We start from the raw sequence: 26,286 nt of genomic DNA, 5'->3' as shown, positions 1-26,286 counted from the left end.
AGTGGGTCATGTGTCAGCAGAAGCTTTTAATTGTACTCTGGGTTATATGTTTAAAGATAAGAGTGAATTAGTGCAAGGTCAACTTACACTAACACATTTCTTTAAACACATTTCTTTTTAACCCTTCCCATTCCTCTCTTCTGCACACACTCACTGATTTTCCATGCCGCAGGAGCTGCTCTGCTGAGCTCTCCAAGTGAGCACCAAAACTGCCTTCTCATGGTTTTGTATGGAAAATAAAAGGTTTCCTGGTAGCCTGCCAAGACATTTCTCTGCCTTAGGGAGCCCCTTCTACCTTTCTGCTCCAGTGGCGCCCTGGGAAGCAGAGATGGTGTTTGCTCACCAGCTTGCAGGCAGAGTGGGAGGAAGCTTGAGCTGGTGTTGGTTATTACTCCATCTCATACTGGGCAATTGCCAGGTGCCTGGTGATGTGCCGTAGGTGTAGGGTGGCTCATACTGGCAAGAAAACTGGATGACACAGTGAAAATCTATACTGCGGAAGAGGGGAAAGGTAGCTCTCAGCAGTGATGCTCCTGCCCTTTGACACCAGCCCACACACTCTGCACGTGGGGCATGGCTCCCATGGCCCTGCTGGGCTGCTGGGGAGGGTGGATCTGCCAAAATGCAGCCTCCCTATCACTGGGTCGCATCCTTGGCTGCAGATTCCCAGTGAAAACCACTTTATGAGTGCTGAAACTGCAGAGCTGCATGGCCCAGGGTGGGCTGGTGCTCAGTGTCTCCACTCACATGGTATGTGGAAAGAGATGTTCAGTCCTGGTGGGACCTCTGGAAACTTCAGCTTCTGAAAGCCCCTGAGAGGGAAAAAAAAAAAAGGATTCTACTGCAGGGTTTTGTAGAGAAATAGCCAAAAGTTGAATTGTCCAAAATACGAAGCACTGCAAAGGTATTCCAACCCTCTGAACAAAATCTGAGGGACCAACCTGGTAGAGCTGGGAGCTTCTGCAGTTCTTGGCTGTGGGTGTGGTTGCTCCCAGCTGACCACTCCTTTGTTCTTCCCACAGTTATAAGCTGTTCCCCAGCTGTGTCCCATCCTTTGGCTTCCGCCACCTCCTGTCCCTGACGGATAAAGTCGACCGTTTCAACGAAGAAGTCCAGAAACAGAAGGTTTCCCGCAACAGAGATGCTCCAGAGGGCGGCTTCGATGCCATTTTGCAGGCTGCTGTGTGCAAGGTGAGTTGCTCTGATTTCTGGAGGTTTCTTCTGCTCTGTTCTTGAACCAAGGCAGAGTTTCAGTTTGCCATTTCTTGGAAGTAACTAGTAAATTTTTCTTGGACAAACTGAAAAATGCTTTTAAAAGTAGAGGCGGTTGTTTTTATGTGCTTCTGTAGATAAACAGGCAAAGGAAAAAAGGTTAATTCTTTTTCTAGTTAAAGGGATAAAAATGGAACTTTTGCAAATGCAAATTTAGGGCTGAGATTTCTTTACACAGTTAGACCTTTGGTGCTGAGTGCCTGGGACAGAATCCTTCCAGAGTCACATACACTTGTGTGCAGCAGTACAGCACATCAGCTCAGTGTGGTTTTCAAGGGTGTGTCAAACACATCTTGCAGCAGTAGACCCATGTTAAGGGTTGGAGCTGGTTCCTACTGCTCATACTTTCCCTCTGTGTGTGGGGGGATGATCTCACCTCTGGGTGCTGATATCCTTCTCTCTCTCTTTGTCAGCAGAATTGGAGCAGAGTTCATTAGCTTGGTGCCATGTTAGCCATGTCCTTAGGGTTTTTGGAGATGCTTGCTTGAAGATCTTTCTGGAACAAGTAGTTGAGTTGCTCCATATCCCTTTGTCATGAATGAAAGTGTTTGCTCCACTCTGACATGAGGCTGAGCTTCCCTGCTCATCAGGAATGGTTCTATTTGCTTTTCTCCCTATTGCTGCAATTTGCTTTGTGTTTGCTTCAGCCTTGCGTAGTCCTTTTGGTTGGGCATGTTTTATTCTGGGTCTGAATGATGGGAGCTGGGAGATAGGCATGGTCTGTGGGAGCGATGGGATGCAGGCATGTGGGAAACCAGATCTTTCCTTGCCTGGGTTGGCTTCTCCGTGTTTCATACTCTTGGCAGGACTGAACCTGCCCCATTGGGGCATCTTCCCACGGATATTGTTGTTGGCACAGCTACAGTGCTGCTCCCAATAACTGTCTGGATATATAGTGCTTCTCAGTTTTGGAGAGGTGGCTCCCATGGTTAGAGCAGGGATGGCTCAGGATGGTGACTCAGTTGTGCCATTCACCATGTGGGTTTTTGCACTCCCTTCCATGATGTTACTGCAAAAACAGGCAAATATTTCCCTGTGGTGCAGCAGTGCTTCAGTGTGTGTCACAAGGGCTCATTTCTGAAGTGTTGGTGGAAGGCAGGAGACCTGTAAGATATTTCCTCTGTATTTGTGGCAGTCTCAGACTGTTGGTAAGGACCCCTTCTTGAATGGACAGCCAGATCCCTTCTAAATTTAGAAGATTAATTTAGATGCTGGTACCGTCTAAATTCAGGAATGAGCACCCTGAAGGAAAGGTGAGCAAAGGTGAGCAAATGCACATGCATGACTGTTGGCATGATGTGGCAGGTCATGACAGCGAATTTCTGCAGCCACAGCAGTTAATTAATTACTAGAGCTTGGGTGTGGGAAAGGAAGTCCATGGGCCTGGTGTGCAAGGCAGGAGAACTGGTTGTGCTGTGACTCATGCTGCATTGGCAGTGCCTTGCTCTGGGCAGAGCAGCTGCCTCTCATCACAGCCATGAGCAGCAAAGATTCTGTCTGTCCAGAGTTAAAAAAAGCAAAATTTCAAGGCAGCTGATTGACATTAGGATGTTTGGTCCCACAGTCAAAATGGGAACTATTGCTTAATTTCCCTTGCGGTCCCTAAGCCCAGGCTGGTCAGTGGCTGTGGGTTGTGGTGAGGCTCAACACCGCTGAGATGGGTGAGGGTTGCAGACATCTGGGGTGGCAGTGAAATGCAGCTTGCTGATGAGGATGTTCTTGGCATGGAGTTTTTCATCTTGCAGTGACTAATGGAGTATCACGGGGATGAAAACCCCAGAAACAGACAGCAATTTCTGTTAACTCAGGAACTATTCCCCCTCCCATGCAAGGAGAGCAGCGTATGGGTACCTTGGTGACTTCTGAGGTGGTTTCCTCATCACTGCTGTGGCACCCCATTGCATCTCACTGGCGTGCTCCAGCTTTTTCCAGGTAGTTATCACTTTAGAAAGTCCCCTGCCTGGGGGACATGTAGTGTGTTGCTCATGAAGCACTTTGTGCTCAGCATCAAGGGGAGAGCTGGTCACAGCATAGCAGAGCCTCGCTGTCTCCAAGCCATGGTGTCTAAACAAGGCCTTCGCCCCTTCTGAGGTGTCAGAAACAATACTTCTTGTGTTGACTAGATGTTTTTACACTGGAATGCATAGCAAGCATTTCTTCTGCATGAGCTGCCTAAGGGCTCTGTAGCACTCAAATTATGTTTTGGCCTGGTCTTCAACCCAAGGAATGGGGGAAGTTTGTACAGCTAATAGAGACTAAGGAGCAGGCTCAGGGTTTGGCTCCTTTCTGAAAGATGAAGATATGGTAAATGTTATTCTCGAGGCAATGAAAGAGCCAGAGACAATAAGCCTTTATTCTGATGCTAAAATAGTATGCCAGGAATATTAATCAGCCTTCCATAATTACATTTTCCATTTGCAATATTTTCGTTTTTTGCCATTCTCTAAGTGTAAGCCTCATATATGGCTTGGTGGTATGTGTAATTTTCAGATCTTATATGCTAAGATGAAGTGAGGAGATAATGCTAGATTGGAAAACAAAGCATCTTTTGGAATGGTTTTCATGCTTGCTAGACACTGGTAGTTGGAGATAGCCAAGGCATCTGGGAGACACTGAGGTGCCTTTCAGTGCAATACCAAGTGAAGGAGGTTTTGGATTTTGATCCCTAAGGCATACTTGCCTTGCACCTGTATCTGTTTCTTGCTTCCAGAAAGGTCTGCACCTGAAAAACTGGTGAGGTTTTAGACAAATTGATGAATCCATGGGGGTGTCTTGGCAACTGAGTCTTGGCAATTGAATGGCTTTTATTCAGTGCCCAAAATATAAATGTAGGTATTTATTCAGGCATGGAAATACAGGCTTTGCAGCTTTTTCATGGTATTTGGAGAGCTGTGCTGAGGCAGCTGTGGCAGTTTTGCCAGTCACTATTGGCTGTATGGAGTGAGAAGCTGTTTTTTTGGGGTACAGAAGGCAACTGCAGCTAGTTGTAGGAGTAGGAGCAGGATCCGTAGCAGCCCAAGTCCTGTGGAAACATGTTACAATACTTTGGGTCCAGTCCCACCCCAGCTTAAAAAATTCTTCTTATCCCATAAGGATCAAAAACCAGATGAGGGGGTAGGTATCAGTGCAGGGTTTCTTGTTCAGCAATCCCAGTCCAATAAAAATAAATGAAGTTCTCCTTGGTTATTTGCTTTAAGCGGAGTGGAGTGCTGCTCTGGGTTTCACAGTGGAAACTGCATGCTGAAGAGCTGTATTTTCCAGTGCCTTGAGGCCACTGGCAGAGGCAGTGTGAGATGCTCCTTGGCATGCCAGCCTCCTTGGGGGGCATTTTTGTAGGTCTACAGCTTTTTTTTTTGGTGTGGGATCAGCACTGGCTTGCCAGCCCACCAAAGGCACCCTGGTTTGATGCTCTGAGGCATCACATACTTTTGGTGCCTGGATTTTGGCACTGAGATTGTGGTTGCTCATTGCTTTTTGGGAGTGAGTTCCTGAACTGAGCAGCCACAGCAGTTTTGATATTGTTTATGTGGGAAATTGTGTCAGTCATGGAGAGTTTGTATGCAAAGGAATTCTTAACCCATGATTTAAAGGTGGGCTTAGCAGGCAGGTGACCATCACCAGCACCCCTGAAGTGACTTTGTAATTGCTGCTTGAATGCAGCTCCTTTTCTTTGTGAGAAGCACATTTCTAAGGAAATGAAACTCAGATTAATCCTTCTAATCTCTTTGGGAGTTTCTTGGCCTTAATAATTTAAAAATAAATCAGCTTTGGTACTCAAAGAAAAGTGAATTGGATGGGCTTCTGTCTGGTGGCTGAGTAGACTGAAAACTGCCTCTTGCATTATTAGAGCTGTAATCACTTTTGGGTTGAGTTCTTAAGAAGTTACATTTTGGCATGAGGTTTTAGCCTTTTGTCCAGTGGGGTAACTTCAGAGGAATGAATCTTGCTTCCCAGAGCAAAAACTCCTCATTGCTTCCTGAGCTGGACTGTAACATGCTGGTGCATGGTAAAGGATGTGTGTTGCCAAAAATTTCTTCCTATGGCCTTATAGGCATCGTGGGGGTTTTTTAAATGTCAATAAAGAAAATAAGCCTTCTGTAATGGGGAGGAAAAAGGAATCTACTCTGGAATAGCGTCCCTGAAGCAAGAGTTATATTATTGGAAAGATCAGCAGGCTTTGGGCTATGACTCACATTTGGAGGCGAAAATTGCGCTGGCACACATGATTCTGCACTCTTCTGCCTGCTCTGCTCTCCTGCCCTGCCCACGCCAGTGTTCTCCATAGGAAGGGCCAGCACCTTCCAGTAAACAGGACAGAGTTTTGCTTTTGCTAAATAAGCTGAGCAGTAACTCTGAAGGAGTTTGGTATCTCTGTCTGCACCGTGTTCCCATCAGTGACCTAGCTTTTCTCTTGTGCTTTCCCAAAGGATTTGTGTGCTGGTACTCTGAGCCAGGGTCTGGAGGGAGTGGGATGCTGGAAGTGTGTGGGCAGGGAAGGTGTGGGGCAGTGTCTGCTGGCAGATGGTCAGTGTGGCCAGCCCAAGGGGAAGCTCTGGACAGTGGGACTTTCTGCCTCCAGTCTGTGCTATGGCAGGATCTCCCTGCCATGGTCAGCAGCAAGACCCCTGCTCACCCAGCTTGGCAGTGACCTGGCAGCAGGAGCAGCCACTGAGGGGGTTTGCTGCAGTGGTTTGCAAAAATTTCCTTTGGGTACCTCTGTTTCCTCCCACTTCCATTGCAATAAAGTGCTTCAGTGTGCTGTTACAGGCACAGATCCGCTTCCTTGGCTGATGAACACTTGGAAACCTGGGGAAGCTCCATGGGAGGGAAATGTTTGTAATCTAGATCTTATCCCTTTACTTGAAAAAAATCTGTCCTTGCATCTTTCTTTGTGCAAGGACAGTGATAATGTCTGATCCTTGCACAGAGGGACCAAGGAGGGGTCAGAGGACACTTCATGTGCTGTGCTTGACACCTCAGTGCTTTTGTAGGGACCAGTACAGCATGTCTTGACATTACCATGTTTTTAAATAGGCAGAGGTTTCTCAGAGCAGCACTGTGCAGAGTGGTTGTGTGGGATTAGTGCCAGCACCAATGCCAAAGGTCCCTGCTCTGCTCTGGCTGTGTGTACCCTGGCCCTCCTGGGCTGTGGTGCAGGGGGAGGGAGCTGCCTGGGGCATTGTAGAGTTGTACAATGAAATAGCAGAGGCACCATGGCTTCCAGGAGATGTGTGCAGAAGGGGATCAGGGCAGAGTGCCTGGCCATGAGTGTGGTTACACCAAAGCCAGTCCCCTCAGGCAAGCACCTCTCTTTGTCCATCACAGCTCAGAAAAAGCCTCTATGAGCAGGCAGTAATGAAAATGCTGAGCAGGGATATTGCAGCTCTTGCTGTTGTGTTGGCCGCTCCACAGAGCTGAGGAAACAAGGTCAGATTAAATGTGTGTGGAGGAAATTGGCAGGTCTCCTTTGGCTATAAAAGCAGCTGAAATTCTTACTCTTGGATCTGGGTAGAGAAGGTCTGGTGGACGGTCCACATACCTCCTCATGCCTTTTAAATTAAGTGTGTTGGAAGGAGATGCTGGGAAATGCTGGATTGGCTCCTGACATTTTGTTTTTGTATCAGGGATGGGTGGACAGGGGCATGGTACTCTCCTAATTAATGCTAATGGGTCTGCTGCTGGCCAGGCACGTGGCTGGGACCATGTGTGGGCTTGGCAGGGGCAGGCTGCTGTCTCACAGGGTTTGATTTCCCCCAGGAGAAGATCGGCTGGCGTAAGGAGGCATCTCACCTGCTGGTCTTCACCACGGATGATGTGCCCCACATAGCCCTGGATGGGAAGCTGGGGGGGCTGGTGCAGCCCCACGATGGCCAGTGTCACCTGAATGAAGCCAACGAGTACAGCGCGTCCAGCCAGCTGGTGAGTGGGGCACGGGGCCCAGCCCTTAGAGATCTCGTGGGCTGGTGGACCTCTCTGGACACCAGCCAATCCCTACTCCAGCAGCTTTTGGCAAATGCAGTGCCTGGTTTAACCCAGCTTCTGCAATTTGCAAATATAATTTGCAAATATAATTTGCTCTTCCTTTGGGCATTCCCGTGATGGTCAAAAATGAGTTGGTGACTTAGTGAGCTCCTTCAAAGCTCATTGCAAGGGATGGAAAAGTAACTTGGTGTCCTGAAGAGCATTATATTTTGCCTGCAAAGTATAGAGGAAACAGAATATGTCATCCCTTTTCTAAAATATGTCTGAGGGGGGTGGAGTCTGAGGACTGTCCAGAGGACTCTTCCTGAGGAGGGTGTATCTATCTTGATGTGACTACACGAGCAAGTACAACAGAATGCTCTTTTTATTCATAGCCTTTGAGCACAACACTAACATAAGTCTTAGTAATAAACAGGCAAACTAGCCCTTTTTAAAAATTGAACTCGGTGGAGGAAACTTCTGGGATGAATGAGCACTTGCCTGCCACTTCATTATCCCATCCTTCTGCAGAATGGTGCTTTATTCAGCAGATCACATACACTAATTATGATTTTTGTTCCTGAATGTCACCCAGTGAGAGGAGGGGAACCTGGGTGGCTGTGTTAAGGTCAGAAGCTGGGCTCTACAGTGGAACCTCCTGTGCAATCCTACCAAGTGGATGCATATGGAAGGGAGCACAGTCCCTGAACTGGCTCCCTTATGTGGAGTTAATGCTGGGGAGCTGGCAGGGGGATGCTGCCTTGGCGTTTCCATGTTTGAATCTCAGAGGCTCTCAATCAGCCCTCCAGTCTTCAAGTAAATGAGACGTATTTTTCCAAGGACAGCACTTCAGAAGCAGGCAGGAGTTTTAAACTCAAGCTGGTCTCTTGAAACTGAGCCCTGGTTTGTTATTTTGTTGCTAGAGCAGTGTCTCCCTTCCATCCTCTCTGCCTGGGAAATCTGCAGAATTAAAGAGCTTACTATAATCTCTTTATGGTCCCAATATGCAGAAAGAACAGGCAATGGATGTTTCTACTTTGGGAGAAAAAAACGGATACATTTCCACTTTCTGAAGTTCTAGATCTCCCTGCCTCATACCCCTTGAGCGTTTAGCACATGTGCATCTGCTGATGGCAAAATAGAGAGGGGAAAGGAATAACCTAAAGGAATGTTTTGCGTATTGCTGTGGCTAGTGGTGTTGTCAGTCATGCATTTTCATATGAAGTGATGTAGAAATATTTAACAGATTTCTATTATTTCAGTTGGGATTGTGCTGGTACGTCAGGGACTTCATTCCACAACAAAACACGCCATGTGTCTGGAATGAATTTTGCTATTGGGAAGAGAAGAGCAAGGAAATTAGTCTTTGTTTCTGGGTTACTCACCAGTCTTTCTGCCTGTTTTCTTCCCCCTAGGATTATCCTTCCCTGGCACTTCTTGGGGAGAAACTTGCTGAAAACAACATCCACCTGATTTTCGCTGTTACAAAAAGTCATTACATCCTCTACAAGGTAAGTGCCGCCGACTTGCCTGGGCTGGGGGGAGACTGAAACGCCTCTTGAGGCCCTGGGGAGTGGAGACAGCTGCAAACATGTGTGCGCAGTGGCAAACACGTGTGTGCAGTGATGAGGGGTGCATGCATGTGGCCACAGGCTGCCCGGTGCAGGCAGGCAAGGCTCAGCCCTGCTAGTCCTTTCAGCAGAAAGCACTAAAGCTTCTTAGAGCAAACAGATATATGTGTGTTAGTGAGCATGTGAAGAGCTAAAATAGACTCCGTGTTAATCTGGATGTTCGGACGGCTGCCAGCGTGCAGCGTGCCAGAGAGCAGAAACCTGCTCGGCCCATTCTGCAGTGACTTAATCCCATTACCTAATCGTGCACAGCGTTTCTACCCAGCTGTGTTTTTCCATCACGGAGTCCAGGGCCCTGACGTGCCACACAGAGTTTGAACTCTCCTGCCATTCCTGTTCTCCCCTTCAAAAGGAAAGCTGACCCAAGGCACAAAGACCAACCTGTGTCTAGAGCCGCCCTGTGGGGTTTTGCTGCTCTGCAGATGCAGGGGTGGTGTTTCAGGCGGGGTTGCTTTTGGAAACCTCTGCCGAGGCCCTCGAGGCTCAAGCAGGAACAACAAGCAGCCGTGTTGCTATGGTCGGGATGCTGCTGTTCGCCCATGGGGAGTGGGAGGGCTGAGCTTGTTCTCCACCCCCTCTCCTGGGGATGCTCAGGGTTGGGAGGGAAGTGGGGACAGCCGCACCTCCCTCCCTGCAGTGCCAGCTTTCCCGAGTGCACAGTGCCTGGGTCTTGCCCCCTCCAGCAGCAGAGCCAGGTATGTTTGCTCCTGTCCCATGGCCATGAGCTTTGTTTAATATTTGACATGCTTCATTAGCAATGCTTTACTTTTGAAAGAGCCAAACATACCATGTACACCACTGGGTGATGGGGCCTGTATGTGTGTGGCCTGTGTCCCTGGCATGGTGTCAATCCCTCCTCATCCTCTGCTTTCCTCTCTGCACCTCATCATTTTAATTTTTCTTCTACTTTTTTTTTTTTTTAAAGAACTTTACCACTTTGATTCCTGGAACAACAGTGGAGATTTTGCACAAAGATTCCAAGAATATCATTGAGCTGATCGTCAAAGCCTACAACGTAAGTGCATTTTAATACCACAGCTGCTGAAGTGAGAAGTGCTAAGAGCGTGGCCAGTTCAGCTCCCCCCAGTGAGCTCCACCCATCTTGGCTGCCTCCCTCCCCTGTCCTCTCCACACTGCTGGAGCTGGGATGTCCACCCTGGGGTGGGAAACAAGGTGTGTGAGGAGGACAAGAAGCATGGATACCTAAGAGAACCTGTGGAACAGCAGAAATTTCACCTCATGTCTTTTGTGTGTAGAATTACCCACAAAACACAGGCCCCATCTAAAACAGATCTCTCTGAGACCACCCTACCTGTAGGTAAAATAGATTATTTCTTTGTTATCTGATGTTTAGAGGCCTCTCAAGGATGGGACTAGGTAAGGTTTCATTCTTGCCTTGCTCTCCATGCAGCCAACATTGGTTTTCAACACCCTATGAGTATGACCATGCTCCCAAAGAAGCCTATGTGTCACTGCCAGTGCAGCCTGCTCTGGCACAGTGAGGAGGACAGCAAGGGACCTGGAGTTGTACTGCTGACCTGATGTCATCCATCTCCATGGGGATCAGGGGAGCAGATCAATTAGAAGCAGCTAAATTGCATGTTCATAGCATAGTTAGTGTCAACGTAGTTAGTGTCAACATAGCATAATGTGTTGACTTCTCCCTGAATTCTTAAGGGTCAGGTCTTCATGATCCTGCAAGGATATTGCTGGGTGTTGGGCATGGAAATCTGACCCCATAACAGGTCAGCCCTCAGGTAGAGTTGTTTATGTATGGGACCTGTGGGCACAGCTTTTGATGGCTGCAAGCTCTTCTTGGTACTATGTTCATTAGTGCAGAGAGTCAATAAGAACTTCTTTGGAGGAGTTTACCAGAATTCATGTGGGGCTGTGGTGTGCTTTGCATGATCTGTAAAGTTCTTCCTTCCTTTCCCCCAGCTCCCTGCAGTTAAAGCAGCATTTCGTTATGCCCTTGGGAAGAGTGCTTCCCAAAGCTTCACCCTCTGAGGAAAGCAATGAACAGTCAATGCTGCTAATGAGGCCCAGGAAATACTGCTAATCAAAAGCCCAGTTGTCCCAGTTTGTCCCCTGGAGGTAGGAGGGTCTTGTGGCTGAGATGCTTGGGGAGAAAGAAATGAATATTTATTCCACATTGACTCTGCATGTGGCCTCAGTGCCATCATGTGGAAACCTCCCTTTGCCTTATTTTTGCAGCTGTAAGATGCACCCATGCCTCCATTTTACCACCCCTCAAGCCTTTGCAGATCAATACAAGCTGATGAAAACCATTGGGAATCCTATGGCTGCACCACTGCTCCCTCCCTGTCTTTCCTTGTGAGCTTTCCAGCACAGCTGGCTGGAAACCACGTGGGTGCTTGACCAAGGTGCCCCATGGAATGAGCTCTGTGGGTTGACTGACTGCTGAGACTGGGGTCAGTTTCTTGCCTGTTCAGCTGGGTGATGGGTGTGGGCTGGGACCCCCAGAAGTGCTGTGGGGAGCTGGCAGCTCCTGCCTGTGCCACGGTCAGCTCGGAGCCACCGGAAACCTGGCGCCCACCCAGCCCGTCTCCTCTTGGTAGCTTTGTTTTTTTCCTGAAATGACGGAGGAAATTCTCTCGGAAGGAGATGGCTAAAAATCTGTTTCCCAAGTGGGAGTGGACCTTTTTTTTATTCCCTGTGTAAAGGAAAGTCTGAGCCTGGAGAAATCCTTCATCTGCAAACAGGGACTGTCTTCTCCTTCAGGGTGGCAGTGGTTGATGTTCTCAGTCCCTCCCCTTCGGTGTTTTCCCCATCTCTGGTCCTCTCTCATCTGCTTCCCCTCACTGATGCACACATCAGACTTGCTTAGGGCTTTTGTTACCCTCAAGATTACTTTTCTCCATCTCTTCATCTTCCATCTCCCTTTTCATCTGCTCAGCACGCTGTCCCCTCTCCTTCATCCCACCTGGTGTGAAGCAAAAGAGAACAGGGACTGCTTTTTCCCTGCCCTTCCCCCAAATCTCAACATACCTGGGAGATGGAAAAGCTCATGGGAGGCTGTGCCCAGACACAGGGCGGGGTTTGGACTGATGAGAGCAAATGAGATGCTGGTTTAAGAAGCACTTCCCTAAACCAAATCCAGGCAGGTCCTGGGAGTGTTTCTTGTTGCAACCACCAGTTACTCTCCACAGTGGCTGTGGTGTTGTCAGGAGACACTGGTGTGTGATAATAATGGCACTGCATTAGGGTAACAGCAGGACTACACAGGACTAATAAGAGGATTTGGCATCTGTGTAGGAACATAGGATGAGCCTGTGCAAGGCCATACTGAGGCTTGGCCTGGTGTACTGTTTTCTGCCATGCTACCATTGGGATGCTCTGAGAAAGAAGACTGGGGAGCATATCAGTGTAGCAGCTAATTTCTACAGGATAATTTGGGCAGAGCATCCAAAGATTAATCTATCCACATATTAATTGGCAATTGGCACATGCAGTGTTCAGCCCACAGGCAATGGATGCTCCCTGTGGTCCCAGTTACTACCCCATGAACGCTTCTCTGTTACACTAGAGAGATGGGAATTATTCCTTTCTTTCGTCAAGGACGGTTTAGATTCACACGGCCAAAACTCATTTATTTTCTGTCCATTTCTAGAAGCATTGTCTCTTTGCTGGCATGTGAATCCTGCTTTTTTCATCACATGTACTGGAAGGAAGTCTGAATTAGCACTTTTCCTTAATCTGGCCTCTTTGGTGAGGGCTAGAGACAAGGGGAGGAGGGATGGAGCTGGAAGCTGGCTTTGGATAATAAGCATATTTGTACAAAAAGCTCCATTTTGAAAAACTTCGTCGTTTTTGGACACCACTGGTATGAAAATCAGTTCCAGCCATTGGACGAATTAAACAAAACAATGCCATTCCAGATTAATATTTATAAACTTCATTTTGTTGTGACTTAAAAAGTCTGTGTATGCAGCAAGGCAGAGAGTTGAGAAGAAGAAGAAAGAGGTAGAGCAAACCAAAACCTCACAGATGGAAAATGCTCTTCACTTTGAAAAGTTTTTTTCAAAGAAAGAGATTTTTCATTAATTTTTTCCCATGGTGCTCATTCCAGCTGACACTTACGAAAGGGTGCTTTTTGTTCAGCTTTCTCTTCTAAGAGGGAGAATACATTTTTCTGACCCATTGGGTGAAATGAAGAAAGCAGGACAGATTTGGTGCAGCTTCACATGTTCTCTGTGCTGCATAACAGACATTGTAGGACAGCTGCCAGTGGAGAATCAGGCTTTGCACTTTGCTCATGAGCTGGTTTATGGGGAGGAGAAGGTGCAGATGTGCACAGAAAGCTCTGACCTTCAATTCAGAGGTATTCTGTTTGTGGTTGAGAAGGTTTTCTTCTTTTTCTTGTGCACCTGTATGTTTCCAGTACTGGCTGCAGTGTCCATTACACCCTGCAGGGGTGGTAAGCAGCTCCCTGTGAATCTAGTTGTGACCATCAGAAATCTTCTGGGCTGGTTGAGTCAAACTAAAATGTCAGTGTGTGTGCAGGGGTGATTTTTTTTCATATAGGTGCAGAGTTGTCCTACCCAACCTGTGGAATCAGCAGGAAAAGAGACTAAAGCAGAAGAAACCCTTCTGTGTTTGGGAGCTTGATGGTTTGCTTTCCCATTGTGTTTCCAGAGTATTCGGTCCAAGGTGGAGCTCACGGTCTGGGACAGCCCTGAGGACATTGGCTTGACCTTCACAGCCACGTGCCAGGATGGGTTGTCCTATCCTGGACTCAGGAAGTGTGGGGATCTCAAAATTGGAGATACGGTGAGTCTGCCTTTTAATCTGTCCTCTGGAGAGGCTCTTTCACCTGCTTCCCTCCATTGATGAGTGGTGCTGGGCAATAAAACACAGTTTTGCTCATTTTCCTCTGCTTTCCTCATGATGATCGGGAAACCCACAGAGAGTGGCTCTGCTAGAAGTAGTTCTGGGTGATGCAGGTCAGTCCAAGGTGAGCTGTGAGGAAAGAGGGAAAGCATCTTGTCTACAGTACTGAGCTAAAGGTCCTGATCAGGCAGCAGGATGCAATAGTCAAAAATGGGCCTTTTTCCCTTAATCACAGATATTCACATCCCACTCTCACCTGTGAAATTCCATAGGCAGCAACTCTCCTGTGTTCAGTTCCTAGGTTGTTGGATGGCACACAGACTGAAATAAATGTTAACATGGCATAATCCACCCTGTGCTTTTTAAAAAGCAGTGAAGCTAAGCTTTGCTTGTTTAAATTGAGTGTTGATGCAGATAACTGAGTTGCTGGGCTGCAGGGCTGGGGTAGGAGGGCTCAGGTTGGTGGGGAATCTCCTCCCTTTCTTCAGACTTTTGCTCTCTGAGGCCATGGGTGTGGGTTCATTAGCAGCCTGATTGCCTTATTTGAGAAGAGTGACTCTGCAAACATACCAGAGCTCTCAGTGCTGTGGCATATAAAAATAGTTTCAAAGAGTCAACAGTAGCTGGAGTTCTACCCCACCAAATAAGGATCATGTGAGGTGTTAAACAGGGAGGTGGCCCTCCTTTTTAAACTGAATTTACTGGGTCTTAGATAGCTGGGTAAAAGCAATCCCTGTAGCTCCTGGTTCCTACAGCAAAACTTGAACCCCCAAGGAAGCAGAGTCAATCTGGTGGTTGGTCCTGGGCTCCAGCTTTGGCAGGAGCAGGGGATTGCTCCAGCTGCTGCAGCTTGTGCCATGAAGGGTCTGGCCTGAGTGCAGCAGGGATCTGGCACTGGCGCCGCTCCATTTTAGGGGCACCCTGCGTATCAAGGTGCCTGCACAGGCAGAGATGCCACAGGATTATGGGACCATGTACCTCCACCCCCTCTTTTCAGCGGCTTTCTGCCCCACTGCTTCCAGGAGATTTGACTCCTGCTAAGGAAGTTTCTCCAAAGAGGATGATGCTGGCACTGGCCCCTAATCTGGCAGGGCTTAGTCCTGGGGCTGTGGGTGTCAGCGGGTGAAAGGGAGCAGGATTACCCTGATCCCCTTAGCTTGCTTTCTGATCTCCTCCTCTGTAATTTGAGCTTCTATCTTAATTGCTTCAGGCCTTGGGAATGGGAGGGGGTCAAGGGATGTTTCCTGGGGGTGCAGCTCTCCTGCCAGGGATGGCTGCTGTGTCTTCATCTGCACATCACCCCTTGACCTGTGGGATAGTGAAGTCAGTGAGGTCTTGAGGTGACCCCCAAATGTCCCCAGAGAGAAAGCATTCCTTCCTGAGGCCTAGGAAAGGGTCTCATTTCCTTGGAATAAAGTTAATCCTCCTTGCTAACTGACAGCTCTGGGCAGCACTGACCAGCCCTAACAAAGAGCAGGATTAAATCGGGGGCTAAGCAAGCAACCAAACTATGGTCCTGGTTTTCTCAAGGAGAAAATCCCTGACACTGGATTGTAGCAACATAAAATGAGGGGTGTGATGTATAACCACGTAATGATGTGTATAACCCTTCTGAAGCCAGGCTTGATAGAAGCATCCATTAAAAATGGCCTGTGAGCAGCATGCCCACAGCCCCTGTGGGGCTGATACACATTTCCACATGCAAATCAGGAGTCCCATAAAAACTTCTAAATCCATGATCTTACAGGCACCTTGGGTTCTTTGCTGGGCTGGTTAGATCTTTGATAGTGCCTGTTTTGAGAGAGTTTTCTATTTTTAATAGCATGAAAACTGGATTATTTGCTAGAGTTTTGCCCTGTTTGTTTCATGGGAATAGGCAGGTTCCTTCCCACGTCACAGAAACCAGTGGTGCCTGATGGGGGAAATTGCTGTGAATGGCTGACAGCAAAGAGTTTTAAAATGCTTTGGATGCCCAGCCCCTCATGGGACTGGCAGATGTTGGTGCATTGAGCTGCAGGTGCCCTTGCTAGATGTGCAATTGTTTGGGGTTTTTTTGCACACCTGGGAGTGAAGCTGGGCCCCGTTCCGTGGAATTGCTCCGTGAGTTTTCCCCAGGACATTTGCTCTTCCCTGCCGGGGAGCACCGTTGGCAGCTGCTTTGGGGCCGTGCCTGTTACCTTACATCTCCCCCCAGGTTTCCTTCGAGGTGGCCGTGGAGGCGCGGAGCTGCCCTGCCGAGGACACGTCCCACAGCTTCACCATCAAGCCGGCTGGCTTTCGGGACACGCTGGAGGTGGCCGTGACCTACAGCTGCCTGTGCGGCTGCACCAGCCACGCCGCGCCGGCCAGCGGCAAATGCAGCGGCAACGGGACCTACGCCTGCGGGCTCTGCGACTGCGACCCCGGCTACCTGGGGGCCCGCTGCGAGTGCGAGGAGGGGGCCAGCGGCGAGCTGCACCACGCGCTGTGCCGCGAGGCCGAGGGCAAGCCCCTGTGCAGCGGCAGGGGCGAGTGCAGCTGCAACCAGTGCCTCTGCTACGAGAGCGAGTTCGGCAACATCTACGGGCCCTTCTGCGAGTGCGACGACTTCTCCTGCGCCAGGTACAAGGGAGTCCTCTGCTCAGGTAGGAGCCTTCCCTCCCTTGTGCCCTGCGTGTCGTGGCAGCGAGAAAACTGCCCCAAAATGGGGAAGGTTGCCGGGATGGAGCGTGCAGGGAATCTGCCCTGTTTCCAGAGGAGTCTGTGCTCCCTTTCTTTTCCTTATGGGAATGAGGAGAGAGAGGTTTAGAGGCATCCACGTTAAGAACTAAAATTGCATTATCCTCATCAGAACTGGGTTTCCAACATTGGAGTCAAAGGCTGTCTCCCTGCAGGTTTGTCTGCTGCCTGGGTCCCACGGAGATGAGCAGAGGTGTTGTTATTTTGGTGTAACTATGCACATCTCTTGGACACTGATGTATTTCCCTAGGAAAGAGTAAATCAGCACTGGTTTGAATCCCCTGAGGCTTTTTTGGTGTTTTCATAGGTTGGATTTCTCCTATGTGTGCCATCCTTCCTGCCTAGGCAGGAACAATCTTCTTTTAAAGATGAAGTATTTCGTGTAATCCCCTGGTGCATCACAGGTGAAAGATTGTGTTTCAGGCTGTTACTTATTAGAGAAAAGCTGTATTAAAGCTGTATTAAAGATTCCTAAAGCTGTTTTATGTATGGATTTTTCTGCCACTGGGAAAACAAGTCATTCACTGGGAAAGCTGTAGCCAGTCAGCTTTGCTTAAACAAAGGTAGACGAGTTATTTAGCTGTGTTTGCTGAAATGGTTTTAAAACCTCATCAGTCCAAGGTCAAATAATTTACCTTGTACATAATTGCCTGGATTAGCCCTCAGACATAATTCCCTCAGCTGGATCAGGGTGAAGGGTTGTTATTTAAGATTTGCCTGCTTTCAAACAAGTAAAATATTTCTGTAGCTGAAAACCTTGGACAAAAATTCCAAACAAGTGTAAGCTTGGAAAAAATAGTTACTTTTTATGTTTTCTCCGGGGAAATGATGTTTTTTTCCGCTGCTGTTTATCTTGCCCTGCATATTTCAGAGTGGAGCAATAAGCTTTGGTTGCATGTTTCTGACTGTTTGAAGCGATTGTGTTGTTAGGCGGATAGAGGATGTTTGTGTTAATTTTCCTGCAGCCTGGCTAGTGATTTTGTCACTGCTGAAGATGAGGCAGGCAATACTCTGGGTTTGGAATTGGCCTGGACATCCCTGCTAGGATCCAATGGGAAAGGCCAATTCCACCCTGACAGTGACTGCCCAGACTGGGGGGGTCTTGGGGCTCTCCCTGCTGATGCATGAGTGGAAAGATGGGTGAGCAAGCACAAAAAAAAGTGTTTGAAGGTAGACAGGGGAAAAATTAAACTCAGCTGTGAAGTAATTAGGAGCACTACTGCCTGGGAGTTCTCCAGAAGACCACATTGCTTTGAAAACATCATCCCACCCAAAAGGAGTAGATTTAAACGCAAGCAGGGTATCAGTGCTATAAAGAGAGGTTGGAAGTTACTGGTGTAGCAGTTGCTGCAAGAGAAGGACACACCTGTGCTCAAATTTCCTTTCCAGCAGGAGGGCTAGAGCTCTGCTTCTCCACAGGAAAGCAAGTTGTGTACCTTCTGTTGCACCTGCTTGCCTGTGTCCCTGTGCAGGATGTCTGGTGCTGGGAAGCACAGCATAGCTGGTTTGGGATTTGCTGAAGTTTTTTAAAGTAATTTAAAAGTCCTTTTTATAGCTATGAAAGAAAACAAAGGGTAGGCTGAGGCCAAACAAGCTCTTTGCTTGAGGGATAGGATGGAGTCTGGCATGGCTATGTGAGGTGGCTTGTTGGCTTTTTCTTTTTCTTGTGTTTTTTTTTTTTTTTCCCATAAATTCCAGCAGTTGTGATGCTAAATCTGAATCGTAGCAAACACTGTGCCAGTGACATAACGTTCTGAGGTGGTTTTGTCAGGCCAAGAGGCTTGGGATTTACCAGCCCACCCTGAGCTTGCATGGCAGGGCTATGCCCAAAGCTGCCCCTAACAAACAGCCCTCTGCTACACAAACATTGCTGGGGCCTTCCAGCAGACCACGCTCTCTCCCTCCTACAACTGGGATCTTCTTGGAAAAGACCAGGTGTTTAGTTCAGCACTGAACATCTGTCCACCAGCACATGTAGCCTTGGAAGCCAGAAGAGTTTGGGTGATGCCTTGGGAGCAGGTTGATTCTCAGGGCCGTCGCTACGGTGGCTGGTTGCTGTTTTTGTTCCTGCTAGGGGGTGAAATGACACCCTGCCCTCACTCTGTCTTTTCCTGGGCACAGTGTCTGTCCCTGAAAGGCTTTGTCATCCCTGTGCCCATCACTCTCTGGGGGCAGTGCAGGGGGAGACCAACAGGTTTTAGCTAAAGCACAAACCAAAAGAGCGGAGTGTAGGGAGCTGTCATTTTGCTGCAGATTATTGTCTGTGTCCTTGCTTGGGAGTTTCTTGGCTTGGACCCATGAGGGAAACTCATCACTGCTGTCAAGGGTTTTATTTACACTCTTTGAATCCTCTGGTTGCATTGAAGGCAGTCACTGCCTCTCAGTGCATTTTTGATGACTGACTATACTTTGAACAGTGAAACCCAGCCTCAGGTTTAGCACACAGGCTGTGGTGTCCCCCATCAAATGCATTTATACCTGCCCCAGCTGTTGAACAAGGTGTACATGAACCTGGAGTGCCCATCCCAGACAGAGCTGATGAGAAAACAGCCAGTCCAACTCGAGCCGAGGTTTTGGGCAGCACCACGAGGAGAGCACAGTTTTCTGAGCTGAGAAGTAAAAATCCACTCAGGCAAACTGCTTTGCACCTACCTGGCTGTGGTTTATGGCATGCCTCAGCTCAGAGGCCCCATGAGCCCATCACCAATCTGTGCAGGCATTTCTTCCTTTTATGATCTGTAGTAAAAGTGTCCCCATTGAATCACTGCCATGGCACAGGGATGGGTGACATGTTATGCTCAGACATCCTGTATACCCAGCAGAAGTGGGGTTGAAATACTCTGAAACGAACTTGTTTCTTTTCTCTTGGCATTTGGTCCTTTGGCTAGGAAAAAAAAAAAGTTAATTTCTGGGTCCATTTATAAATATTGGAGCCTCATTTTTGTCAGCATTTGAGAGGAGAGATGCCTGCAGACAGTGCTGCCTATGGCTCCAGTCCTTTTGTAGTCCCTCTCATGAACGGAGGAGCAGATTTTGGGTGAAAAAGAACCTAAAGAACCAGCAAGATTTAATGTTAGTGGGAGGTTTAACATTCCTCCTGCATCTGTCAGGGAAGTGGGAAAAGGGAGTAATTTTTAATGTGGAGTAAATGTTAATTCAAGTTGTATCCAACTCAGAATCAATATCATTTAGTCACTAGTAAGTGGCATTTGTTCTGCTGCTCCCCAAGTCCAGGTAACAGCTCTGGAGTAGCTGTTTCAAACCATTAATCCAGCTTCTGGAGGGGCCATAGGGGATGGTTTGCACAAGTGTTCTGCTCTTATAAAAGAAATGCAGCTGAGTTATCTGCAGCACTGTGCTCTGACAAATCAGGCAGAGGCTTCCCAAACCCTCAAATGCTTTACTCCCAGTTTTTCTTTGGGTGGAGAGGTTGCCTTTTTTCATTGAGATCTTCAACACATCACTCTGTCCCCTCTACTCTGAAATGTGGGTGGCTGTGGGAGAGGGGCAGAAAGCCCTCCTGCCTGCAGCTGGGCTGGGGAAGGGGCAGCTGGCTACACAAGCCACAGGCTTTTGAACTCCTTGGCTGCCTGCCCAGCACTTTGACAAAGGAGGAAACATCTCTGCCCTAATTGCATTCCTGAAGGTCCCATAAAACAAGGTGGCAGGAGGGAGGAGAGGCCCCAGTAAGGGCATCACACATTTGCCTCTAATGAAGAAAGACTGGCTTGTTGGAGGCCAAGCTTCATTAGCTTCAGTTGCTCCAGACCTATTTTTTCTTGGATGGGGGGACATGGAACATCAGCATCATATGGTTCTCTAAAGAAATATCCCGTTATCCACCACCACTGTTCCCCAGCTCCCTGTGTGAGTGTCATTTGTGTGCTCTTCAGCCCAGGGCTCTGGTTGTGCACAGGCACATCACTAATTACAGAAGAACACTTGTCATGTTGCAGCCCTTCCTCCCCCTAAAACACAAAAGATCTCATCCTGAAAATCTATACTGCCTGAGCAGCACAGCAGCTACTGATGGTGGTCCAGCTTCAGGGGATCCAGCTTTAGTGGTTTCTCTTCTTCATTTTTTTTTAGAATTGGACAATAAATCAGATTTATAAACAGTTTTGCTTCTGTAAATGAAGCTAGTCTCTCTAGCTTGTAAGCAGCTGTGAGCATCTGAACTGGTTAAGGTGACTAAAGGTCGTGGCTGGCTAAAGCACAGCATGATGGTGATGCCTTGGAGCACAGGAGCTGGTCTGGCCTCCCTTACCAGCACAGGGTTTCCAGTGACACAGAAAACTCAGATCAGCAATAGAGCATCGGGTGTCAAATCTGCAAGTACGTGCAAGTGTCAGAATCACTTCTGAGATGGGATGTGGGAAGAGACAGCTCATTGAGAATTTGGGGTTTATTTTGCAGAGAATAGCCAAGCTGACGCGCGATGCGACTCCATCTGCCCTGCTGAAACCACTACAAAAACTGCTGAGTTCATTCAAGTCTTCAGTATTTACTTCTGAATGCTTCCTCTCTTGGTTTTAGTAAATAGGGAAGCTCAGGGAGGTTTTAGCCTCTACTAAGGCCCAGGGAGATAAGGTTTTTTTGTTCTGTTTTGTTTTAACACAGCCTCAAATTAGAAACCTCACTCGTGCTTGTGCAATTTGTTTTCACTGTACCCTGTCCATAACACATTTAACAACCAGTGGGATGATGGCTCAGTGCCAGTGCCCTGGATTCTGGTCCTGCATTAGAGCCCCACGCTTTGAGAGTAGCACTTGGGTTTGATTCCCCTGCTGGTATCTCCACCCTGGGGATTTGGATGAGATCTGTTACTGTACAAGTCACTGTGCCCATGGACACATTGTCTGGAAATAGACTTCCTTCCACATGTACTTTGGCAGTTACTATTCACCTACCCAGTGGTGGATAAAACTACCATCCTGAGTGGCAACAATAACTGCCTCTTGGATGGAGGATGCTGGTGTGCATCTGAAAATGATCAGATGTGAGAATAAAGGTGATCCACATCTTTCAGACACACAACAGCATTTTAGTTTTGATCTTAATTCTTTTCATTCCTAATGCCTAAATTTTTACCAGAAGACGCTGTTAAGAAAAAAAATGGGTGGTATTTGATTTGTTAACCTCTGAGGTGCAGGTGATGTTTGAATGTGGTTTGGAGAGGAAGGAGAGCTTCTTTTGTGCCCACTGTCTGTGGCTGTGCTGCAGATGGGGTGGCTTTTGACAAATGTACCCCTGCCAGAAGGGAAGAGGGTGGCCTGTGGCGGAAAGAAGAGAAGGAACAGAGCCTAAACCACATTTGCAATGTTTCCTTTTAAGTCAAGTCAAGTCTTGTTATCTGTAGGTTTTTCTGAGCACTGCCTAGTAAAAGAGAACCTGAAGGAGAGAGACAAAAGGACCATATAAATATGGAAGTTAAAAATAATTATTTGGCTGTTGCTAAGTGCTAGTGCAGCTGTGAGCCAGGCAGCTGCAGGGAGATGCAGCTCCGTCTCTGGGGCAGCTGCCCCGCAGGTCAATCCCTCTGTGCTTCCCATGTGGGAGGAGGATGGGGAGCACACATCTACCAGCATATTTGAGGCTTATTTTGGTGGCAGAGGATGCAGTGTCAGCTTGGGTCACTGTGCTGTAACCTCACAGTGCCAGTTGCTTTGTGAGGAGTCCCAGTCATTAGCAGCAGGCTGGGGGCTCAGGGGTCAGAGGCTGTGGGTGCTGTTGGAGTGCAGGGCATGGGAGAGTGGTTTGGGGTGAGCAGAACCAAGTAAAGTCCTCTGAAACAAAACCCTCTATCATTAGGGTGTTGTAGCACTGTGAATGCCCCTTTTCCCACCAAAGAGCAGGGTAGGAGACAGGGAGCTGAAGACAAGCTGAGTCTGGACTGGAAGACACAGCAGTCTGTGTATGTTGTCACACTGTGTGAGGCAGAGGGTGCCCTTGGCTCCTTGGCAGCCCACAAACCTGGTTTCAGGCACCTTGAAGTCTCTTGCCTACTGTGCCACTTGCAGAGCCCAGGGCAGACAACAAGGAGATGGCACTGCTATAGCATCTCTCTTTTACAATGTGGTCAAAACTCAGACTGCATGTTTATCTTCGAGCTTCCTAAAGACCTTTCTCCTTGATGCATTCCCAAAATCCTTTGCTTTTATCATCTGCAGGAGCTGCTCAGCCAAAGGTCCTGTCCCAAGATGTCTGCGAGCCAGAGAATAAATGGATAAAACAGAATAATCCCCCTGAATTAGAAGGACAAATAAACCTCTGACTTGCTGCGTCCCATAGCCTTGAGGAGCTGGGGCCAGAGCATCTGTGCCTGGTGTCAGTCTTGGGTGGGCATCCCCTCTCCAGCTTACATCCCTTCTCCACCTGTGAAATAGTTTGGCTCCAGTAAGAATAGACTACAAACATTTAATAAGGAACAAATCAAATAGGCATCAAATCACTGCTGTCCTGTTCCTTTTCTGGGGTTAAACTGCAAAGCTATTCTGCTAACTCTCATCACATGGATTGCTGTAAAGAAATGGAAGATTTAGGTCAGTTCCATTTATTCCAATCCAATGGGTCAGCTAAAAAAAAAAAAAAAAGTAAGGACCAGGTCAGCTGGAGCAGGCAGGGCTGAGGACTGTGGTGGGGAAGAACAGTCAGCTGAATCCACCTTCATCCTGCTCAGATTGATGCCACTCTTGCCCTGCTTACAAGCTCCCTGCAGATGCTGTTTGGCTGTGTGTCCAGTGTCATTTGGCTGCAAAATGTCTAAGTCCCAAATCAAGAAAAATGCCCATTTTTTTTTAATGTGTGTTTCTATAAACCAGGTCTTAGGCCAGCTGTTGAACTGTTGGTATTCCTGCATTCCTGCTTGCCCTCCTGTAGAGCGTGGGGCTGCCATGCTGTTGCAACATTTTGGAGCAGCAGAATGTGATCAAGCAGTGATTTAGAAAATATTTCCACAGGTGAGGAAGGAACTGTGGAGGTGCTTGCTGCTGCTGACACGTGGGATGTTGGCTTTTAGGCTTTGTTTTGGCAGCAAGAGCTGGTGTCTGAGCCCTGGGGTCAGCCCAGGCTGCTTCCCGTGGTGCCTTGGGTCTGGCCATGCTCTGCCAGACAGCAGTGAGCTAAAGGCTGAAACCTCTCAGCCTTTAGTGTGGAGTGTCATTGAGAAAGTCTGCTCTTCACTCACTGTGAAGAGGAGCAGAAACTACAGGGACATGTCTGGGACATGCTTACCTAAGGCTGTGGGCAGCCTGCAGTGCTCTGTGCTTGCATCATGTGCTTGCTGTGCCAGGGTGGCACCTTCTGTGCAGGGAAGGCTTATCTGAGGGCAGGGACACCCAGCCCTGAGCTCCCAGATGATTTGAAAGGCTGTAGAGAGATTCCACACTAGGGTTGTGTGAGTGGCTGGCTGGCAGTAGCATTCCTCTGTAGAAGTGTTTGATTTTAACTTGTAGGCAAAGAGTTCCTGAGCATTAGCCAGGACCAAATTCAGCAGGGTGTCCCATGGTGTTCTGGGTGTGCTCATCTCCAGGAGCTGTGGCTTGTAGTCCCAGTGCAGAGAGGAGCTGAGAGCCACGTGGGAGGTGTTTGCATTCCAAATTTCATCTTCATGAAGTCTGGCACACAGATCCTCAGTGGCCTTTTGGAGGAGCATGGGGTGACTCAGTACATGTGTTTACTCACATCTCCAGTCCTTGGGCGGCTCCTGAAACCGCTTCCTCCCAGGGCATCATTTCCATCCTTCCCCAATCCTTCTTCCTCTCAGAATTTATTTTTTCCCTTTAACCTGGTTTCTCTTCTCTTTTCAGTTTAATATTGAATCATGTGCCCCTGTCCTCTAAGAGTGTGTGCCTCCCCATCCTGCTCCACGCCTGTTCAAAGGGCTGAAGATCCCAGAGTTCAAATGGCCTCTGGGCTGGGACAAACAGCATGGGATGACCCTTATCTGCTGGCTGTGACCTGTGAAAGCAGGGCCAGTGCTTGTAGCTGCAATGTAAAAATGCCTGGTCCCCTCTAATTGCACTGCTAACAACCCCTGTGCTGTGCTTCAGGTCAGAGGTGGCTGCAGGTGGATGGTTCTTAGCTAGAATGCTCTGTGCCCCATGGATATGCTCCTCTAGATTTCTTTCACAGCAGTTAAATGCAGTATTTGTTATTACATCACCAGGCATTAACATTACATTGTAACCTGGTAAATATTATTGATTATTGTGCAGTTGGACTCTGTGGTCCTAATGGGTCCCTTCCAGCTTGAGATATTTGATGATCTTTGTATGGATTTCTCACAGGAACACAAATGATGATTCCATTTGTGTTAGTGCTAGTGCTGTGTTTATTCCTTTTGTTCCTTGGTGTTCCTGGCAGCAGGCATACCCTGCCTGCCCCACCTTGCTCACACCAGGGCTTTGTGTTGGCTTTTCACTGAAACAGCAACTAGGTTGGACAATCTCTCCCCAGTGTATGGAGTACTGCTCTCCCAGAGTCTCTATTCCTGGCACGAAAGGGCAAAGCTGCCCTTTGTTGCCCCTTCTTTCTCCCTGCCCAGGCTCTTATTGCTGTCCAAGCCTTGCAGCTCTCCCCAAATCTGGCAGCAGCTCCTTGAGGGCCAGCCCGCACAGAGCGCTGCTGTTCCTGCCTCCTTTCAGCGCAGTTTCTCCTTGTCCCTGAGCGGACCTTTAGCAAGTGTGAATGCATGCTAATGAGCCATTAAATGCCCGGGCAGAATTAAAGAATACAGAAGTGATGTCTTTGACATCTTCATGGGCGCCAGAGCTCTGTCTTTGGGGCTCTGCTCTTAAAGTGGTACAACGTGTGCGTTGCAACCGGAGGCATCATCTGAAGATTCATGCACGTACCCAAACCCCCTGTCCTGTGCAGCTGCCCCCTCCCAGGGCCAAAAACCCCCATAGAAAGCTCCAAAAAACCCAAGATGAACTCAGAAAATAAAGCTGAGATGGTCTTAGAACAAACTCGCTTTAAATGCTCTACTGGCCAGCATCTCGGTGAGTTTGGTGTCTGAATTTGGTCTCTCTGGTGATAGTCACTGACAGAAATGCACATTTGGAAATGAATGTTGTATTTGGGGCTTAAAGGCAGAGGAAAGCCTCAGACCAGCAGGTGAGTGGAATTCTGGGTCTCTGCATTTCTTGTTGACATGCACTGACAACCCGTGTGTTTTGCTTAGTTTCATTTAAAAAATTGAGCTTAGGTAATTGACCTGAAAGGGAAGTGCAGCACAGCCTGGGTGTTCATTCTTTCTTCTTTTTCTTTCCTTTGTCTTACTTTGAGTGATATTCTGACTTTTTCCAGGTACTTTGTTGAGAGAGAAATCTGTTACAAAAACTTGGACCTTTGGTGAACTTGCACCAAAGGATATGTTTGCATCCAAACACAGCACTCGGCAGGGCTTCTAAGGCACTGCATTTTGCAGAGGAAGAATGTCTCTCTACTCTGGAGCCCACTCCTCTCAACAAAGTCCAGCAGAAGGGATATTCAACCCACTTGTGCTTCAGCAGGATGGGAATTAAACTGCTTTTTATTTGAAGGATGGACCTGAACCGTAGAATTTTGCCCTGGAGATTAGAGATTTGGGATCCTGCAGCTTTGTTTTTGGAGACAAGTTTTATTTTAAGAACATATCTGGAAGTTTTTTGGGTGTTAGGAGCTGGTAGGAGTCAGCTCAGGTGTCAGAGCAGGAGGATGAAGCTTATCCTTCCTGGAGCCATCGTGTGTTGGTGGAAGGGTTGCAACACTAAAGCTTTTCTCAAGCCCTATCTAATGCCTTTCAGCAACTGCATGTTTGACATATGTCCCCTCGTGTTTCCAAATCTTCCAGAGCCTTCACAGTGACTAA

At 48.0% G+C, this 26,286-nt stretch overlaps 1 protein-coding gene across 1 annotated transcript in view; it reads left to right on the top strand.

Moving 5' to 3' along the window:
• ITGB5 (integrin subunit beta 5) overlaps positions 1 to 26,286 on the top strand; it is a 57,820-nt gene that overhangs the window by 18,356 nt on the left and 13,178 nt on the right. The window contains exons 5-10 of the mRNA XM_053948136.1: positions 1,023 to 1,191; positions 7,030 to 7,191; positions 8,649 to 8,744; positions 9,790 to 9,879; positions 13,521 to 13,655; positions 15,910 to 16,339. Of these exons, the coding sequence (XP_053804111.1) occupies positions 1,023 to 1,191; positions 7,030 to 7,191; positions 8,649 to 8,744; positions 9,790 to 9,879; positions 13,521 to 13,655; positions 15,910 to 16,339 (1,082 nt within the window). The remainder of the gene's footprint in view (positions 1 to 1,022; positions 1,192 to 7,029; positions 7,192 to 8,648; positions 8,745 to 9,789; positions 9,880 to 13,520; positions 13,656 to 15,909; positions 16,340 to 26,286) is intronic.

The sequence above is a fragment of the Vidua chalybeata genome, chromosome 7 (genome assembly GCF_026979565.1).
Source record: "Vidua chalybeata isolate OUT-0048 chromosome 7, bVidCha1 merged haplotype, whole genome shotgun sequence".
In the NCBI taxonomy this organism is placed as follows: domain Eukaryota; kingdom Metazoa; phylum Chordata; class Aves; order Passeriformes; family Viduidae; genus Vidua; species Vidua chalybeata.
Note: the sequence above shows the minus strand (reverse complement) of the source record. Positions and strands in the feature narration are given on the sequence as shown.